Source organism: Budorcas taxicolor, chromosome 12, assembly GCF_023091745.1.
Source record: "Budorcas taxicolor isolate Tak-1 chromosome 12, Takin1.1, whole genome shotgun sequence".
Classification (NCBI taxonomy): domain Eukaryota; kingdom Metazoa; phylum Chordata; class Mammalia; order Artiodactyla; family Bovidae; genus Budorcas; species Budorcas taxicolor.
The window spans coordinates 72550246-72571220 of NC_068921.1; the positions used below are offsets into that span (position 1 = coordinate 72550246).

Genomic DNA, 20975 nt, shown 5'->3' on the forward strand with positions numbered 1-20975 from the left:
TTAGAATGGACTGGTTGGATCTCTATAACCCAGCAAAATTCATCTAATGAAATATATTCTCCTCTCATAATTTATGAACTATAGCTACATTCTGGAACACAAATAAATTTCACAAATGCAATGTGTGGGGAAAAATAGGTTACAGAAGAAACCTAACACAATGATTCCATTTACGTAAGACTCAGAAACACACAAAATTAAAGCAATGGGTCAAGTAAGCCTTCACTGTTACTGTATAATTTGTACTTTGTAATATCTGGTCATTCCATGGTTCGTTAAGCTTCAGACTAACAGAAAATTAAGCATTAACTACGGAGCCAGGAAAAAAAAATCTGCAAACTCAAAACCTTTAGAATCGGTCTACAAAGTTTTAGTAAATAACCGTGTAGAAAGATTGTCTTTGGCTACTTCTAAAACGCCATCGGTAAATCAGACTGTATCCTAAATTCCAGTCCTTCCTCCGGCCATCCGAGCATGAAGCGCTGTCACCTACCCGCATTGACTCGCTGCCACGCTGGTCCACGCGGGTTGTGCCCGCTGCATGCCTAGACCACGGCTTCCATCTGTCTGGACAGTGTCCCCGGAGACGCCTGAGCGACATGTCCAGGGCTCAGATCTCGGCTCTGGTGTTCGGCGTCGGGGGCTTTGGCGCTCTCGTCGCGGCCACCGCGTCCAATGAGTGGAAAGTAACCACCAGAGCATCTTCGGTGATAACGGCCACTTGGGTTTACCAGGGGCTCTGGATGAACTGCGCAGGCAACGCATTGGGTTCTTTCCACTGCCGGCCGCACTTTACTATCTTCAAAGTAGAAGGTAAATATAATAGCTTTGCTTGGGGTGGAAGCAAAATGTCGCTTTTCCCCCTCACGGCGATCAAGTGTCTGCGTTCAGTCTGCTGTTGACTGGGTGCTTAATCCAAGTGCCAAGATTTGCCTAAGACGGATGATGTGTGTGAGTATTGGCTGAAAGAATTAAATCATGCCTTTTATATGGAAAAGGAAAATTAAGAATAACTATGAATATGGTGAAAGTCATTCAGTCGTGTCCCACTTTTTGTGACCCCTCCCCCATGGACTATACAGTCCATGGAATTCTCCAGGCCAGAATATTGGAGTGTGTAGCTGTTCTCTGCTCCAGGGGATCTTCTCAACCCAGGGATCAAACTCAGGTCTCCTGAATTGAAGGGGGATGCTTTACTGTCTGAGCCACCAGGGAAGGCCAATGGTTGTGTTAGAAATATCTAATGTGAATAATAGATGCCAAGGGAAAGGGCAGAGGTGACTGGCTTGTTTTCAGACTCGTTTCGATTTGCCTTATGTCATGGAGGACTCCATATACACACATATAGGAACACACACCACCAGAAACCATATGTTATACTGTTTTGTTTTCTTGGCCTCCCTGCCTGGCATGTGGGGATCTTAGTTCCCCAACCAGGGATCCAACTTTTGCCCCCTACAGTGGAAGCAGAGTCTTAACAACTAGACCACCAGGGAAGTCGTGATCCTATGTTATCCGAAATCCTTGTATTTCCTCAGGCCATTCTAACATGAAATCCATACACACACATGTATATACTCATATATATGTGTATATATACTTATATTCACAGTGATATGAACATATGAGAAGACATATAGTATTGAGAGTAAGAGTTTTTAGAGGGGTTTCCATATTTTTAAAGAACTATGCTTAGTAATAAAATAGCAGGACAAGAAATTTTTAAAGTAGAAGGGAAATAAAATGCACATGAGGTTTTCGTCAGGATTTATCAAAAATATGTATGTAGATGAGCTTTCAACTTTATGCGTATTAGAAACTATTGCAAGGGGTTTTCTTGCAACATACTGCAAGTATATGTATCCTCAAGAGGAAAAAAATTTAAAGGTTTTTCAGTATAATTTATAAGAATACCAAATCACTGTATAGTACACCTGAAATTAATATGATATTTAAATCAACTATACTTCAAAGAAAGATATTTTCATACCTTGGGATACCTCCAGGCAACAACTATTGGCTACTTGCTTGTTTGACATTATGGAATTACTATCTGCATCTGTTTTCTGCCTATTAGGTATGTTTACAAATCAGTCACAAGTTGTGGGTTTATTATACTAAAAATTCCCCCAGTAATTTATAATACATAGAGTTTTCACAATCAAATGGCAAAACTGAACCTTGGCCCCAGTAAAGAAAATGAAATAAAATTTTAACTAGGAAGTTACTAAAGCTTAATATTTTAAGGGGTTTTTGTGTCAAGTATTCATGTCATTAGTCCACAATGTGTGCCAAGGGATAAAGAGAGGATATTTAGCTAAATTCAGGAGATTCTAATGACAATCAAGGGAACAGTTCAAGCTTGGACACAGGCCTCCAAATAACATGGGCTCTCCTAAGCCCTCGTTATAGGAATCAATGCTCATCTCTCTTCAGTCCCAACTTGTAAACTTATCTTGGGATAGTTCAAAATTGTTCCTTCGGCTGTGGAAGGTTTCCCGAGGTGCAGGGGAAACTGTTAAAGGAGAGTGTTGTGGGGGACATGGTTGTCATTCCACAGACCTCTTGGCCCAGTTCCACCTCGGGCAGCAAGTAGAAGATATCTCATGTGGGTAAGTGTATTTCTTTGTTCTTTCCGGGTTTGTTCTTTATATATATACATACATATATATGCTCTGCTGCACTGTGCGTTAGTCGCTCCAGTCATGTCCGACACCTTGCAACACTATGGATTGTAGCCCGCCAGGCTCCTCTGTCCATGAGGATTCTACAGGTGAGAATACTGGACTGGGTAGCCGTTCCCTTCTCCAGGGGATCTTCCCGACCCAGGAATTGAACCAGAGTCTCCTGCATTGCAGATGGATTATTTACCAGCTAAGCTGGTATATATTTATGGTCTTCTATCTTTCATTCTCTATTCCTTAATGAAACCTAGTTATTGTGAAAAATAGGCAATCAACCTTAGCTCCAAAGTGGGCTAAAGAATCATTGTAACCTTTTATAACGATTTCAACAGCTACTTCCCTAAATGTATCTTAGAAAATGTGGAGTTAGAAATTTTGTTTCTAAATATTGTTGATGGTGATCCAAACAACCTTCTACCCTTAAACTTCATGCTCTTGACTTTGCTTCTCCATAGAAATATAGCGTGTTCTGTTCTATGTCTGCTGTGTACGCTGCACATGAGAGGTAATTTGGAAAAATTTCTTCACTGACAATGCTTCAATTAGAATTTTTTAAATTCATTTAGGGCTTCCCTGGTGGCTCAGAGGGTAAAGTGTCTGCCTACAATGCGGGAGACCTGGGTTGGATCCCTGGGATGGGAAGATCCCCTGGAGAAGCAACACAATCTTTCTACTTTCTTCATCCTGAATCAAAATCTTTATCAAAGACACAGGTTACTATTGAGATGTATGTTCAACATCAGGAACACTGATTCATAGTTTCAAGAAAATGGACACACAAACTTGGATTTCCTCATTCACACAGAGTCATTGCTGTCAACGCTAATTACTTTTCTTTTATTCTTTTTTTAAAGCATAACAGTGAGATGTTTGGAAAGTTTTCTATGCCAATAAGCTCTTAAATGTCACAATAATTTCAAACTGAGTTAAAAAACTCAGAAGCCAAAGAGGAATGAAAATGGTTGTATCGTGTTTTAAAATAATTAATTGATTTAAGCCTATACTGTCAATTTGAGACAAATCTTCTTAGGCCAGATTAAGCCTCCTCTAAGAAAGAAAAAGAGAAGATCTTTTTAAGCTGCAAGATTTTTTTCTTTGATGTTTACATAACTTCATGTCAAAGTCATACCTTCTTGTTGCTCACCATCTTAGATGCCCCAGTATAGCTACAGATTTTTAGGAACTCATTTAGATTAATAATGATGACATCCTTAAAAGATTTGATGTAAGCCAGGACCTCTTTGGACAAGAGGCATTTCCAGTTGTGAAAAATACAAGCCCCCTTTTACTGTAGTTATAAGGAATCAGTTTTAGGAGATTACCATATACTTTATTTTTCTGGGCTCCAAAATCACTGCAGATGGTGATTTCAGCCACAAAGTTAAAAGATGCTTACTCCTTGGAAGGAAAGTTATGACCAACCTAGACAGCATATTGAAAAGCAGAGACATCACTTTGTCAACAAAGTTCTGTTTAGTCAAGGCTATGGTTTTCCCAGTAGTCATGTATGGATGTGAGAGTTGGACTATAAAGAAAGCTGAGCACCGAAGAATTGATACTTTTGAACTGTGGTGTTGGAGAAGACTCTTGAGAGTCCCTTGGACTGCAAGGAGATCCAACCAGTCCATCCTAAAGGAGATCAGGCCTGGGTGTTCAACGGTAGGACTGATGTTGAAGCTGAAACTCCAGTACTTTGGCAACCTGATGCAAAGAGCTGACTCATTTGAAAAGACCCTGATGCTGCGAAAGATTGAGGGCAGGAGGAGAAGGGGACAACAGAGGATGAGATGGTTGGATGACATCACCAACTCAATGGACATGGGTTTGGGTGAACTCTGGGAGTTGGTGATGGACAGGGAAGCCTAGTGTACTCTGGTTCATGGGGTCGCAAAGAGTCGGACACAACTGAGCGACTAAACTGAACTGAACCATAGTTGTTCAGTTACTCAGTCGTGTTTGACTCTTTGCGACCCCATGAACCGCAGCACACCAGGCTTCCCTGTCCACAATCCCCTGGAGTTTGCTCAAAGTCATGTCCCTTGTGTCGATGACACCATCCAACCTTCTCATCCTCTGTCACCCTCTTCTCCTCCTGAATGCAATCTTTCCCGGCATTAGGGTCTTTTCCAATGAGGCAGATCCTCACATCGAGTGGCCAGAGTATTGGAGCTTCAGCTTCAGATCATAGGAACACTTGTAATTCAGTCCTCACTGTGGCCTGAAAGCTTCTTGACTCAATTTCAAAGCACTTTGTCGTCTTTAGACGCAATATCCACTCTAAGCTGTGTCTCTTGTTTTGTCTTCTTTGGTTGTTCTTACCTGTGAAATGGTGATGAAACGAAAGAACATAGGCAAAGCGCCTTGTACAGTGCCTGACACAGAGCCGTGCACTATAAAGGGCAGCAATCATTCCTATGAATACAGATTTTGATGCCGGGAGAGCTCACATCTCAGTGGTAGGAAGGTGACTGTTTCTTCTGCTCCATCTATTTGTTTCTAGCCAGGACAGTCGTAGCTGCTACCTGGGATCCAAAACCAAATAGAAGGAGGCCTCTGATCCTTTGTTGCACACCCTATGTCATATTTATGACAAAGTGAAGGCTATTGTGTTCATTGGATTAAAGTTTGTGCTTATCCTACAGGTTAGGATTCACTGTACATCATTAGCCAGGACCACACTTTGTGTCGAAGACAGTTTCTCACCGCAGATGTGGACCTGTTCCTTCTGTCAGTCACATGTTGCATCTGCTGGAATGGGGAGAAAAGGCCCCCTTCAGGCTTCATGGTGGGAAGTAGAGCCTCACCAGACCTAGGATGTGTTTGTATGCTCCTACCGTTACCATGCCGTGCTCAGTCATGTCCGACTCTTTGCAACCCTATACACTGTAGGCCACCAGGCTCTTCTGTCCATAGGATTTCCAGGCAGGAATATTGGAGTGGTTTGTCATTTCCTTCTCCAGGGGATCTTCCCAACCCAGGGATGGAACTGTGTCTCCTGAGCCTCTTGCATTCCAGGCAGATTCTTTACCTGCTGAGCCGTTAGGAAAGCCATTGGGATAGCCTATTTGTGTTCTGGGCAGTCAAAAATAGACAAAGGTTCCTTAAATATTCCTGGTTCTGAGCACTGGGAAAAACTTTGTGACAGTTTAATGTACTGATTTGATTCACATTTGCATTTTACAAAGTAATTTCACATACATGATCATATTTATCCAAAAGATGGTACTCTGTAGTTCCCATTTTACAGATTAACCGAGACTCACAGGAGAGTGTATTTATAACCTTGTATGGTTGTCTATAGAATTTTGGGGGAAATGTCCAGTGTTTGTACCAGCCTAAAACCTGAGTTGAAGTCCTAGCTCGACCACTATTTTTTTGTGTGACATGCATGCACAGATAAGCTACTTAAATTCATTGTTTCCTTTTCTCACTGAGAAGATGATGATATTAGTTACATACCAAAATTTGTGGAAGATCAAGAAAAAGAATCCTCTGTGTATGTGCGTGCTCAGTTGTGTCCGACTCTTTGCAGCCCCACCAACTATAGCCCACCAGACTCTTCTGTCCATGGAAATCTCCAGGCAAGAATACTGGAGTGGGTTGCCATTTCCTTCTCCAGAAGATCTTCTCAACCCACGGATCGAACCCATGTCTCTTACATCTCCTGCACTGGCATAGGATTTCTTTACCACTAATGCCACCTGGGAAGCCCTATTAAGTATATATTTTTAAATGTGCCTGGAATTTGTTTTAATCAGGGATGGTAAGATGCACAGACATGAAATGCCATCGAGGAGGAAGTTTCCACACTCACAGATCCCCAGAAGTAGGAGCCTGGATCCCCACACAGGCCCAGGCTAGGAAGCACTAGAGTCAGTCAGGAGGCTGAGGAGTGAGAGGAAAACAGAGGCAAGAGCTTTTATTGAGTTGTCGGGTACCCGCCCCAGGTTGATCACGATGGAGGAACATTGGCTTGATGTATGAAAGCTTGATCAAGGAGATCACTGGGATGTGGGCTTTGGATTAGTTGATTTGTCTCTGAAAGTGGCACATGTATTTTATCTCTAAGAATCCACTGGCCTTGGTACTGCCCTCCCCTACCTGCCACAGTGATGCCCTGGATGCCAGAGCACCGAGAATGCAGAAAGCAAGAAAATACAGGGACTTTCCAGATGGTCCGGTGGTTGAGATTCTGCCTTGCCATGCAGGGGACATGGGTTCGAGCTCTGATAAACAGCGAAGCCTGCCTGCATGCTCCAGCACTCGTGTGCCATAACTAGGGAGCCCGAGCATGGGAACAAATCATGCGCTAAGACCCCATTGCTGCAGCTAAGACCCAACACAGCCTAATAAATAATTTAAAAAAAAAAAAACAAGAAAATACAGTAAACACAGTATGGCTATGGAATCCTTTGGTAGTGTTTGCATAGGTAGGTCAGGAAGGCAAGTGCTTTGCCATCCCCCCTCCCCTTTATGGCCTCTCTTGCTTATCTAATGGGAGAAGGCAATGGCACCCCACTCCAGTACTCTTGCCTGGAAAATCCCATGGACAGAGGAGCCTGGTAGGCTGCAGTCCACGGGGTCGCTGAGGGTCGGACACGACTGAACGACTTCACTTTCACTCTTCACTTTCATGCATTGGAGAAGGAAATGGCAACCCACTCCAGTGTTCTTGCCTGGAGAATCCCAGGGACAGGGGAGCCTGGTGGGCTGCCGTCTATGGGCTCACACAGAGTCGGACACGACTGAAGTGACTCACCAGCAGCAGCAGCAGCAGCTTATCTGATTGTCAGTCTGTGTTTTCTTGTGGTGAATATTTTGTGTAGAAAAGGTTCAGATGTGTTTCTTCCCAGGTCCAGGGCTCCTCTCTCGCTCATTGTCCTTTTGACCCCGAGTGCGGCCAGCTGGCGCCGGTGAGTCTCTTCTGCTCCGATTCCCTGACTCACCCACAGACTAATTCGCATCCTCAAGCGGATGAACTCAAAGCGCATCTAAGCAAAGAGCATGCTGGGACTGGTAAAACCCACCACTGTTATGCATTTTTAGACACTTGCAGAGCATTTCAGAAAGCAGTAACACTCTTAAATAAAGCCAGGATAATTGGGCAGATTTTCAGGAGACAGCTGGTCTACAATTTAACTTGGACCAAATTTTTGTACACATTACAGAAAAAACTGATGATCAAAATTAACAGTCTGGCAAATGGCTATGGTATCATATTACAGCTACAAAAGGAATCCTCTAAGTAGTTGATTTGCTTATTCACTAATAAGTTCCTTTCCATTCATTAGATTCCCAGGGCAGCAGATGGGGACAAGTGAGGACAGGACCCAGGCCTATCCTCTGTGGATATATGGCTTAGAGGAGATGATCATTTAGCAAGCGATTAGCCCAGGACAGTAAGTGCTGTCTGGGGTTAAGTTCAGGGCATAGGCAGACTTCCCAGAAAAGCTAATGCTTGAACTGACTTAAAAGATGGGTAGAAGTTGGCCCAGAGAAAGGAAGGGAGGGCATTTCAGGTCAGGGGACTTATCCAGCTCTACAATTTATTAACTGTGTGACTCCAGACAAAAATGCTTGAAATATGAGCTCCCTTGTCTGTAAAATGGAAGTAATATTATTACTACTCTTTAATTAATTAAATATAATTAATATTATTATTACTTAGTAATATTATCTACTTTAGAGGGCTGTGGTGAGGAGAAAGTGAATTAATTTGTGCAGAGGATTCAGAGCAGGGCCTGAAGCATCTACAAACAAAGACCTCAAGGCAGAAGGAGCTAAGTGCATCAGGGACCATCAAGCACATCGGAAAGGCTGACACGTGGACATGCAGGAGCAGGCTCAGACGGGGTGCAGGTGCAGAGAGAGGGGAATTTGCAAAGAGACCTTTAAGCTTCATTAGGGGACTTAGACTTTGTCTTAGAGGCGCTAGAAAGCCATTGAAACATTCTGAGCAGAGAATTTCTGATGGGACTTGCATTTCAGAAAGATCCTGCAGTATTTCATGTGAGAATCTGAACCATGAGGGCAGCATTGGGAACTGACAAGGAGGGTGCTTAGAGGTAGAGATGATGAGACCAACTAACTTGGTGACTCATGAGGGATGAAGGGGTCATAGATGCTCTGAAGTTCCTGCCCAGAGACTTGTGGGCAGCGAAAGAAGAAGCTGGCTACAGAGCAGGTCCCAAACTAATTTCCATCCCTTCTCCCAGAAGTGTTTTCCAATACATAGCAAGATCTCAAGCAATCAGATCCTCAACTTAATGTCTGGCTTTAAACATCAATTGGATAGAATGAAAGATAATAGTTTGAACCGAATTTTTTTAAAAAACTGTGCGTTTTAGATGTTTAATAAAGAACAACAGGAAAAGGTGGCAGCCATAAGGATTAATGCAATCTGAAGTGCCATTAATAGCATAAGAATGTTAAGTTAGAAGACATATTCTCCCCATATGCTCCCCTGGGCACCATACTTCAAGGAACACAAATACAAACCACATTCATTGATTTGAGAGGAGGGTAACTAGGAGGATGGAAGGTCTTGAAATAAATTCACATGAGAAATTGTTTCACCTGGAAAAAGGAAAAAAAAAATGCTGGGTGTAGGAGGGACTGAGGAATGGGAAGAAGATGAGTAGGACCGATGGGTAGATGGTACCAGGGAATCAGATTCACAGGGGCTATGGAGAAATTTCTGAGTTGCCCAATGATGGAACAGGATGTCCCACAAAGAACTGGCTAGAAGCATCCGGAGGAGGCTGCTATTGGTCCTCTGTTAAAAGGTGGTAGAAATAATTCCTGCACTGGCTGGAAATACAGACTGTGTGCATACTCAGTCACTCAGTCATGTGCAGCTCTTTGCGACCCTATGGACTGTAGCCCACAAGACTCCTCTGTCCATGGGATTTTTCAGGCAAGAATACTGGAGTGGGTTGCCATCTCCTCCTCCAGGGGATCTTCCCAACCCAGGGGTTGAACCTGGGTCTCCTGCACTGCCAGGTGGATTCTTTACCACTGAGCCACTTAGGAAGCCCAGAAAGACAGACTAGGTAATCCCTCAAGTCAATTCCAGTTTGAGATCTGAGATTCTGTGACATGTAAGTAGAGAATATTTAAACATCAGTATTTCTGATTTGCATATTGCCTTATTTTTGGACAACTCACGAGCTCCATGCTGGTTACTTTGGAACAAAATAATAAAAAGACCTGTCTGACCTGGAGATTGTTCACAGTCCAGAAGGGAACATGAATTAAGGTAGTAAATGTTATAGTAATGTTATTAAATTTAAATCAATATATTAAGGTACGTTAGAATTAACATAATAATCATGCAATTCTCTATCTTGAACTGATAACTTCAAAGGTCCTAAGCAAGCCCTAGGGGTGTGCCTCCTAACCCTTGCAGAGGAAGGAAGGACTCCTGCTAAATCCAGGCATAGGGTAAGCCCTGGTGGCTGGGGGGAGAGGTGGATATAAGAGCACAAGTCTTGCCTTTAACTGGATTTCTTTGAATCAGTATTTTTGCTTTATATGAATCAAACATAGTCCATGAATATCACAGCCAAAGCAATCACCTTATTGGGAGACACATTTTCTGCATAACACAAAATGTGACTCTCAGTGACATGGGCAGGAAAATGAAGGCTAGTTTCTCCCTGTCTGACCACAGCAGAGGCCCTCATTCATTTACCAGCAAACCTCCAGCCAGTCACGTCTGGGGATTTTCACCCACTCTGCAGGACTCTTACAAACGTCCCCAGGGAAGCTGAGTCTCTCTTCCTTCCTCAGTCCTGCATGCCTGCTCTGTGCTCTTCCCACTATGATCAGCCTCCCACTTTCTGGAACAGAACAGTAAAACCGCTCTCCTGTTGAAACCTGGACCTCAAACCTCACATTTTGCTCTGCCCGCTGATGTCTGGGCTCCAGACAGTACATCTGTCTCATGACTGTCCTACCCACGAATTGCAACCTGCCAGGCCACTCAGTCCTGACCCAATGCCTGATTTCAACTCTGAGCTCCAGTCCCAGCTGGCCGGACTGCCTGCTGGTTTGCCCAGCGGGTTCTCCTGCCCCAGGTTCTATTTCCTTAGCAGAACAGGCTCCTCTCCTACCCTCTACCTTGGGAAGGACTATTCTCCAAGATGTGAGAATGTGGGCGGGAAGGAGTGAAGCAGGAATCACTTCCATGGTCCAGTTAATAAAGGGAATGCAGTGGGTGGTGGTCTTGGTAGGAGATGGAGCCACAAAGAGGAGCCAACAGATGCTATTTACAGAATTATCTAGAACTGATTTATGTCACCTGGGAAAATACCCAAGTTATCCTAATATCTTGTCCTATCACTTCATGACAAATAGATGGGGAAACAATGCAAACAGTGACAACTTTATTTTGGGGGACTCCAAAATCACTGCAGATGGTGACTGCAGCCATTAAATTAAAAGATGCTTGCTTCTTGGAAGAAAAGCTATGACCAACCTAGACAGTATATTAGAAAGCAGAGACATTGCTTTACCAACAAAGGTCTGTCTAGTCAGGGCTATGGTTTTTCCAGTAGTCATGTATGGATGTAAGAGTTGAACTATAAAGAAAGCTGAGCACTGAAGAATGGATGCTTTTGAACTGTGGTATTGGAGAAGACTCTTGAGAGTCCCTTGGACTGCAAGGAGATTAAACCAGTCCATCCTAAAGGAAATCAGTCCTGAATATTCATTGGAAGGACTGACGCTGAAGCTGAAATTCCAATACTTTGGCCACCTGATGTGAAGATCTGACTCATTGGAAGACCCTGATGCTGGGAAAGATTGAAGGCAGGAGGAGAAAGGAATGACAGAGGATGAGGTTGTTGGATGGCATCACCAACTCAATGGACATGAGTTTGAGTAAGCTCTGTGAGTTGGTAATGGACAGGGAAGCCTGGCATGCTGCAGTCCCTGGGCTCACAAAGAGTCGGACATGACTGAGTGACTTAACTGAACTGAACTATCCTAACTCCCTCTATTCCAGATTCAAGTCAGTACCGGAGGGTTAGGAGACCATAGCAGCCTCCCCAGGGAACTTCTGTTCCAATGCTGTCCTGTAGGGGCGCCCGAAGGTTCTTAGGGAGCAGTAACTACACTCTGCTTTATAGGGCTCTTTCTGCTTCTGCTTCCTGCTCCTTCATTAATCTCCCCTGGGAGTGCTAGGGGTGGGGGGGACTGCCATCGCCCAGGGTGGTGAGCCATCCAGCTTGTGCTCCAGTTACTCTAGAATCATAAGACAGACTCGCACCAGAGTGCTCACTCCATGTGGGCACAGGCATGCACACAGACACAGCTGGTTCTACAGCTAACTACACGTCCATACAAACTCTCACCATGAAAACACCTCTACACATCATGTGCACACACACACGCACACACAACTCACCATGTAGACATCTCACCCATATCCCACACCACAATCATCAGAGTCAAAAGACAGACTTAGAGACCAAGATTTTCACAGACAGAAATGTGGACCCAATGAATAGAAATGACCGATCACCATTCATCCTGGCCATAGTAACAAATAATTCACGTAGATCTGGGGTCAACACAAAAAAGCCATAATCCTGCCTCATCCTCAAATGCCTTCCTAGGCCTGGGCAGTGCCTAAAAATAACCTTCTATTACATCGCCATCATCTTTCACCAGGTCCTACTTTAAATCATTTCATCTCCTTCCAGGCCTTCCAGCTTCCTAAGTATTCCCTTGGGGGAATTTGGTCTCTGGCAGATTATAAATACTCCATGACCATCAGTTTCCTTCCTACTTCCTTCTGGAGGGCAGAACCTGAAACCTGACTTCCTGTTCAAATCCTAGGTTTACCATTATCAGCTGTGTGACCTTGGTCTAGTTTCTTAACCTCTCGTGTTTCAGTTTCTTTCCCTGTAAAATAAGGATGATAATAATATCTCCCTTATGAAAAAAATTAAATGAGCTAACAAGCGAGTTCATTATTATTGTGGTGGTTGTTTTCTCCAACCAACAAATCTTGCCTTCGAGACGATTTTGAATCCCGATTTGGTCATCTCCATGTTGGGTGTTCATTGGTAGGACTGATGTTGCAGCTGAAATTCCAGTACTTTGTCCACCTGATGTGAAGAGCTGACTCATTTGCAAAGACCCTGATGCTGGGAAAGATTGAGAGCAGGAGGAGAAGGGGACAACAGAGGATGAGATGGTTGGATGGCATCACCAACTCAATGGACATGGATTTGAGTGAGCTCCAGGAGTTGATGATGGACAGGGAGGCCTGGCATGCTGCAGTTCATGGGGTCACAAAGAGTCGGACACGACTGAGCGACTGAACTGAGCTGAACTGATGTTTAATATTGGGCTTCCCTGGTAGCTCAGCTGGTAGAGAATCTGCCTGCAGTGCAGGAGACCTGGGTTTGATCCCTGGGTTGGGAAGATCCCTTGGAGATGGAAACAGCTACCCACTCCAGTATTCTGGCCTGGAGAATTCCACGGACTGTATAGTCCATGGGGTCCCACAGAGTCCAACGTGACTGAGCAACTTTTACTTTCACTGTTTAATATCATACAAAAGCCTTCTGCATACTCCCTGTGGTCTCTGTGGAGCTCCTCCTCCAAAGGTAAAGACATCTTCCACCCAGTTGCACACTTAGCCCTGGATTTCCAAATCCAAGAGGATGCAGCATGATTTCTCCTCTTTGTTTTTCCCAGACTGCTGATCGCACACTCTAGTGGTGGTGGTTTAGTAGCTAAGTCATGTCCGACTCTTGCGACCCCATGAACTATAGCCTGCCAGGGTCCTCTGAGCCCCAACCTTGTCAACTGCCCAATCCTGCAGAATCCGCCTACCGCCCTCCCATTGCCCCTCCAGGAAGCTCTGCCTTGTCTGTGGCTCAGCCAGCGGTTCACCTGAGCTCAGCCTCCCCGCTCACCTGCTGCACTAGATTGAGAAAGACACTGTCTGCTCTTTGACTTGCCATCTGGTGCTGCCAGTTCATGCTTGCAAAACAGAGCTTCTTCCAGTTTAATTCTGAGAGCTTCTTGCCTTACTAAGAGCTCTAAAACCACCTCTTTAGTTATCTATTCTAGAATCGATCTGGGGTTTGCTATCAAGCACACCAATGGCCATTTCTGAAATGTACCCTTTTGAAATTTGGGGTATTTCCTTGACCTTTGCCCTTCTCCCTGGTCATTGCCTTCATGCTGAGATCATACCTGGTCCTTTCATCCAGATATTAACATTATGAAAAATCTCAGGCACCATTCACAACGTTTCCTTAGGGCCATAGCAAACAGCTTATATTTGAAAGGCGCAGCTGAGAAAGCAGAAAGTGATTTTATTAAAAAAAAAAAAATGTCTGATTATTCTGATTATTCGAGCATACTCACTCTCTGAGAACTTTCTATCCTCTGAGTGGTTGTGGGCTGAGTCCTTCTCTTGGTAATTAGTGACTCTGAGATATGGATGTGGCTGTTGGTCTTGACCATAAATCACCCAGCCATGCATGACCACCGTCAGCAGAAAACAGAGCTCCCCAGCTCCTCATCCGCTGAATTCTGAAGAGGGGCTGGACTGTGGGGCCCTTTCTGTGAGAGTTACTTTCTGCAGGTTACAAGCAACTGGGTAGAAAGTGCAGGGTAAACATAAATGTCATTCACTGCAAGCAGACCAGATTAGAGGCCGTCCCCAGCAGCAGCAGCAGCAGCAGCACCTCGAGATAGCCTGGTACCACTCGGGTTAACTGTGCTACAAAACATGTTTGAGGACAATTTCTCTGGAAGCAGTGGTTCTTTCGCAGGTCTTACTTTAACTCAAATGGTTGACAGGAGGAGGGGAAATCAGTAAGCTACTTCCTTCCTGAATTTTTTTCTCGTCAGGATTTTCTCCTCATTACTCTGTTGCCTGGCCATACACCACCCCCACAACTGAACTGTGCTTTCTTAGCTTCTTAAAAAAACATTTATAATTATTGTTATTAACTTAATTGAGAGCCCTTCTCTTCCTATTTACAAATCTTGATTCTTCCCTTAATCAGGATGCAATTTTTTTTTACTATTTAATCTTTATCTTATATATTTTCTTCTTATGTGTAAAAGTTATATTCTACACTACACCAACCTATGGGAACAAATGCTAAATCTTCACATTTCTGCCCCCAGTTCAAATGAAATCCAGGCAGAAACTCCAGACTTTTCCAGGGGTCGCTGCCCTAAATATCTCCGAGCTCCCCGGTAATGCCTATGATGATCTCGTCTCCTACTTGCTCTTGTCTCAGGGGAGAACGTGGATTCTCCTCAGCAGGGCTCAAGTTCCATGACTACCACCTCTGCACCATCAGCCTTTCCTCTATGTGAACACACTTTGCTTTCTATGCAACAAGTCTTCTAGAAAAGACCCCTAGGCATAAGTTTCCCAATGACATCACTGCACACAAGCTCCTCCCACCTAGAAATCCAGCACCTGCATTTCTCGTCAAGGTCATTCCACTATTGCTGGCCTCTGCGTCCACCTGGCTCCTTCCCCCTCCCTCCCAATGTCAACTGCAGAGAGGCTTGTCCCAGGGCCCCAAGATGGTGACACTTTCAGCTCACCTATGGGCAGGTGTTTCCCACAGAGACACCACAGCCGGGATGGCCAAGGCAAGACAGGTTTTAGTGTTGGTGCCACATTGGACCAAGACCTGGTCCTCCTCTCCAACGATTTAAAGAAGGCTGATGCTGAGACCACACCGCTGCTCAAGCTCCTCGCCCATTCTCCCCACCCATTTATGGGGTTGATGGCCAGGTGGGAAGGGAAGTGCTGTCCTTTCTACACTCTGGCCTCATCTTAGCAGTTCAGGGGGGATGACAGCAGAGTGGGTGGTGTGTGTGAGGAGAGAAGGATGCGAGGGGGCCTGGAAATGATGTCAGGGTCAGAACGCTTGACTCCCATGAAAATTTGTCAATATGAATAGATATTGAAGACAAACTCCATAGGACATGTCATAGTTACATGTAATGCAAAAGGACATTTGGGGGCTTAATTCCATTCCCCCATGTCACAATAAAGTTTGAATTCCAAGCCTTTAAGTCCAGTTGAAGGAAAAAATGCCCCTTTACAGAAAACCCTGGCTGGTGGACTTTGGCCAGTGGGACTAGGCCATTTTCTCTCCAGGTTGTTCTGTGCTAACCAGTCCTGGAGCCACAGAAAGAGATGGACATTGCTGTTTCTAGAGGTGTTGATAGTTCCTGAGCACACCGTGTCTTCTCATGCAATGTTTTGTGGTTCTCAGAGGCTGAATCTCATCCTGGGTTCCAGAAAATACAGCACACTGACAACCTCAGGCAGGCACCGGCCCCCTTGTGACTGGTCCCTTCTTCCCCCAGGGACCAGTGGGACAAGCAAAGCCAAGGGCCTCCCCCAAAATGGTTCCCTCGAGTTCTTCTGCCTCTAGCCTCCTCTGGTCCTCATCGCCTCCATGAAGCCCATGACAGAGTCCTCATCTCCCAGGGATTCCACAGCCTCATGCAACTCTCTTATGACTATTACTACCATCCACCATGTTTGTTTGTTTGTTTGTTTGTTTTTTGGACAATGATGTGTTGGTAAATGTTAACAACCAGTGCCCCAAAAAAGTACAGATAAAGCATAAATAAAGATATACAGATATATATCCTTATATGCACATGTAAGTACATATGTATGTTTATGATAGATTTTACTGATGCAGGACTTCCCAGGTAGCTCACAGTAAAGAATCTGCCTGCCAATGCAGGAGACACAGAAGATGCAGCTTTGATCCCTGGGTCGGGAAGATCCCCTAGAGGAGGAAATGGCAACCCACTCCAGTATTCTTGGCTGGAAAATCACATGGACAGAGGAGCAGGACAGGCCGCAGTCCATGGGGTCACAAAGAGTCACACACAAATGAGCAACTGAGCATGCACTGATATAAGGAATACGTAGCACACAATTTATAAATAGAAATAAGATGCACAGTAGTGGCGTTTTTTGACAATTTTTTAAATATTTATTTATTTATTTTACTTTTTGGCTGCACCACACAAGACATGGGATCTTATTTCCCTGACCAGGGATTGAACCTGGGTCTCCTGCAGTGGAAGCGCAGAGTCTTAACCACTGCCCATGAGGGAAGTCCCTAGATGCACAATATTCTTTATCATAAACCACATGTAATCTTCAGCAAATTGGACCAAGAATCTCCCAGTGAGTTGAACATTAATCCAGTGAAATGTTCTTTTTGTTTTGGATGAGGGAATTCTATCCCAGATAGGTCACACTCTCTCACTAACCTCAGGTCTGGTTGAAAGAAGATTCCTGTAATCCAAAACATCCTGCGATTTTAATTTAATTACAGAACACATTTTGCAAGTTAAGTTGGACTTCAGGATGACTTAGCAGAAAGACTCTGCTTTTACAAGAAAACAGGTGCCATCTAGAGCAATAAAAATGACCGCACCAGGCCAAGCAGTTAGAGACAAGTGAAAAAAAAATAAAAACAAAACTGGGATGGCGTTTACTTAACATGACATTAGGAGCAATAAATCTCTGTGTCATTCAAGGTTAAATTTTAATTTCACATTCTATAAGCATAAAATGCATTTGTTATTTTCATACTTCTCAAATCACAACTTATTTTTAGGTTCTGCCAACTCTTCCTTCTGATCTTTTACATCTGTCTGGAAAGATCACCAGCCTTTTCCAACCTCTGCTCTCCTCCTGACTCACTTTCCTCTAAGGAACTCCAAGGAGCAAAGGGAAATCTCTGCTCAGGAACATTTGAATATTCATCCACTCATCCATCCATCCATCCATTCACCTATCCATTCAATATCTTCTACGTGTAAGTCATCTTGCTTGGTCGTGAGGTCAAATCAAAGAAAACCAAGCTCTTTCTATTCTTCAAGAGAGGTTTAAACTTGAAGGGAAGAATGAAGCGAAGCGGGAACAAGAGAAAGATGGAGCTGATACACATAAATATATGATATGAATTCACCAGGTCATAAGTAGGTCCTGAACGGAACTCATCATATTCCCCTACAAACCACTTCCTTTTCCAGCCTTCCTCATGTAGTCATGGTCCCACAGCTGCTCCTTTGTCTTCAGGTAGCATTTCACTGTACCTGTCTCCTGTCCACCTCTATCGTTGTCAGTTATGCTTTGGCCCACTTCTTGAGGAGGTCTGTACCTTAAACCTGGCAGATCTGATTCCTAGTTACGTCCTCATCCCTGGAGATGACTCCAGTTTCCACAGGGAAGGACACTTCTCAAGACCATTATTTATGTAAAAAAACACTTTACTTTTTTCCTTCCCCATTCATCCCCATTGATAACCATTCACTCCCATCTCTAAATTATTTGGCTTTTCTCGTCAGAGGATTAACTTTCTAGAATTCTGCCTGAGTCCTTCCACTCTCTCACGCTGCACCGCAGTTTAAATCAAAGCTAACTATTCCTGCTACAGTGCAAATGCTTGAATTCTCTGTTCCTCTGTGAGACACAGGACAACAGAACCTGCTCTTTATAAAGCAATTTCCATGTAGTACCTAACGCTTTCGCTAGGCCAGCCTTTTTTCCTCCACATTTTTATAAAATATTTACAAGCATTTTCCCACAGTCCGTAATACACACAGGGAACATTCACCCAAGCCTAGGATTCCTTGTGATTTTGGGGAAGGAAGCAAGGAATGGGGCTGAAGAGGGGATGGGGAGATGTTAATAAAACGAAGGAAGAAGCTGTGAAAGATGCTGAAAGGGCGAGAGTAGCTACAGAATATCACTTCAGTGAAATGCTGGATTATGACCGTTTGCAGGGTTGTTTTATCCTGCTGAGGTGAGCACCTTGGTCTTTCAACTAGCTTGTTTTACAGCTCTGTTAAGGCAGCAGTTAACTTGTAGAAAACGAATGGTGATACAAATGATTGCTGCTCACAGCAGTGCAAACGATCCTGCACATGGCAATAGCGAGGAGGAGTTTGTCAGGGATGGACTATAAAAACTAATTGTATTATCTTACTGATTCCATCATGAATTAATAACAGTTCATTTTAAAATCCATTTTAAATTTACAATGGACTAATAATGACCATTTATTATTTGCATGAAAGCCATGATTTTTTTATTTTTTCACTTAAATGGTTTTTAAATTAATTTTTATTGGCATATAGTTGCTTTACAGTGCCGTGTTAGTTTTTCAGTCAGTCAGTTCAGTCACTCAGTCAGGTCCGACTCTTCGTGACCCCGTGGACTGCAGCACGCCAGGCTTCCTTGTCCATCACCAACTCCCGGAGCCTGCTCAAACTCAGGTCCATCGAGTCGGTGATGCCATGCAAGCATCTCGTCCTCTGTCGTCCCCTTCTCCTCCTGCACAGTTAGTTTCTCCTGTGCAGTGAAATGAGTCAGCCACACATATACATATATCCTCTGCCTGTTGGACTTCCTTCCCATTAAGGTCACCACAGTGCATTAAGCAGAGGTCCTGGTGCTATAGAGTATGCTTTCATTAGTTGCCTATTTCACACAGAGTGTCAACAGTGCATATGTGTTGATCCCAACCTCCCAATTCCTTCCACCCACTCCCTTTCCCCCTTGGTGTCCATATATTTGTTCTCACTCATGTCTGTGTCCCTCTTTCTGCTTTGAAAATAAGATCATGTATACCATTTTTCTAGATTCCACACATATGCATTAATATACAATACTTGTTTTCTCTTTCTGACTTATTTCACTCTGTATGACAGTCTCTAGGTCCATCTACAGCTCTACAAATGACCCAATTTCTTTCCTTTTTATGGTTGAATAATATTCCATGGTATACATGTACCACATCTTCTTTATTCATTCCTCTGCTGATGGACATTTATGTTGCTTTCATATTTTTGGCTATTGTAAATAGTGCTACAGTGAACATCAGAATACATGTATCCTTTCAAACCATGGTTTTCTCCAGATCTATGCCCAGGAGTGAGATTGTTGCATCAAACAGTAGCTCTATTTTTAGTTTCTTAGGGGAACCTCCATACTGTTCTCCATAGTGGCTATACCAGTTTATAACCCACCAACATTGTAGGAGGGTTCCCTTTTTTCCACGCCCTCACCAACATTTATTGTTTGTAGATTTCTTGATGATGGCCATTCAAACCAATCTGAGGTGATACCCCATTGTAGTTCCATTTGCATTTCTCTAGTAATTAGTGATGTTGAGCATCTTTTCATGTGCTTTTTAGCCATCTGTATATCTTCTTTACAGAAATGTCTATTTAGATCTTCAGCCCATTTTTTCTTAAGTCGTTTGCTTTTTGATGTTGAGTTGCATGAGCTTTTTGTATATTTTGGAGATTAATCCCTTGTTGTTTGCTTCATTTATAAATATTTTCTCCCATTCTGAGGGTTGTAGTTTTTGTTTTTTGTGTGATGTCTCTGTCTGGTTTTGCTATCAGGGTAATATTGCTCTCATTAAATGGATTTGACTTCCCTGGTGGCTCAGACAGTAAAACGTCTGTCTACAATGCAGGAGACCCAGGTTTGATCCCTGGGTCAGGAAGGGAAATTGCAATCCACTCTAGTACTATTGCCTGGAAAACCCCATGGACAGAGGAGCCTGATAGGCTACAGTCCATGGGGTTGCAAAGAGTTGGACACGACTGAGCGACTTCACTTACTTCATTTATACTTTGGAAGAGTTTGTCTGCCACATAGAATGGAATTGATTATTGAAGGCTTGCTTTGTCAAAATAGAGGGTATCTGCATTTTATTACTTACTAGAATATACATTTCAATAAAATTTTTAAAATCACTACAAGTAAATACAACTTAAACAAGCATTATCTTTATAAGATAAAAAGTGTTAAAAACATATAGTTTAGGAGGCAGATGAGTGTATTTCCAATAGTGAAAATGGAATTGGTTTTGAATGGTACCTTAAAAATGGAGAAGCATTTGAAAAAACAGCATTTATTTGTAAAAAAATTTATTGTGGAAATAAAATACAAAAATAGAGAAAATAATATAATCAGCTCCCATGTTCTCATATTCTACTCTCCAGTGATTATCAATACATGGCAACTTCTGTTTTTCTATAGCCACTCTACTCCTCAGCCTTACTCCTACCCTTCCTGAATTATTTTGAAGTGTCAGATATTAAAATTATTTCACTCACATATATTTCAGCCTATATCTGAAAAATATGTGGGCATTAAAAAGCATAGTCACAGGGCTTCCCTGGTGATTCAGTGGTAAAGAATCCACCTGCCAGTGCAGGAGACATGGGTTCGATCCCTGATCCAGGAAG

At 43.3% G+C, this 20975-nt stretch overlaps 1 protein-coding gene across 1 annotated transcript in view; it reads left to right on the forward strand.

Moving 5' to 3' along the window:
• Positions 1-599: 599 nt before the first annotated feature.
• LOC128057730 (claudin-10) overlaps positions 600-20975 on the forward strand; it is a 97041-nt gene continuing 76665 nt past the window's right edge. Inside the window, exon 1 of the mRNA XM_052650223.1 lies at positions 600-756. Within this exon, the coding sequence (XP_052506183.1) occupies positions 600-756 (157 nt within the window). The remainder of the gene's footprint in view (positions 757-20975) is intronic.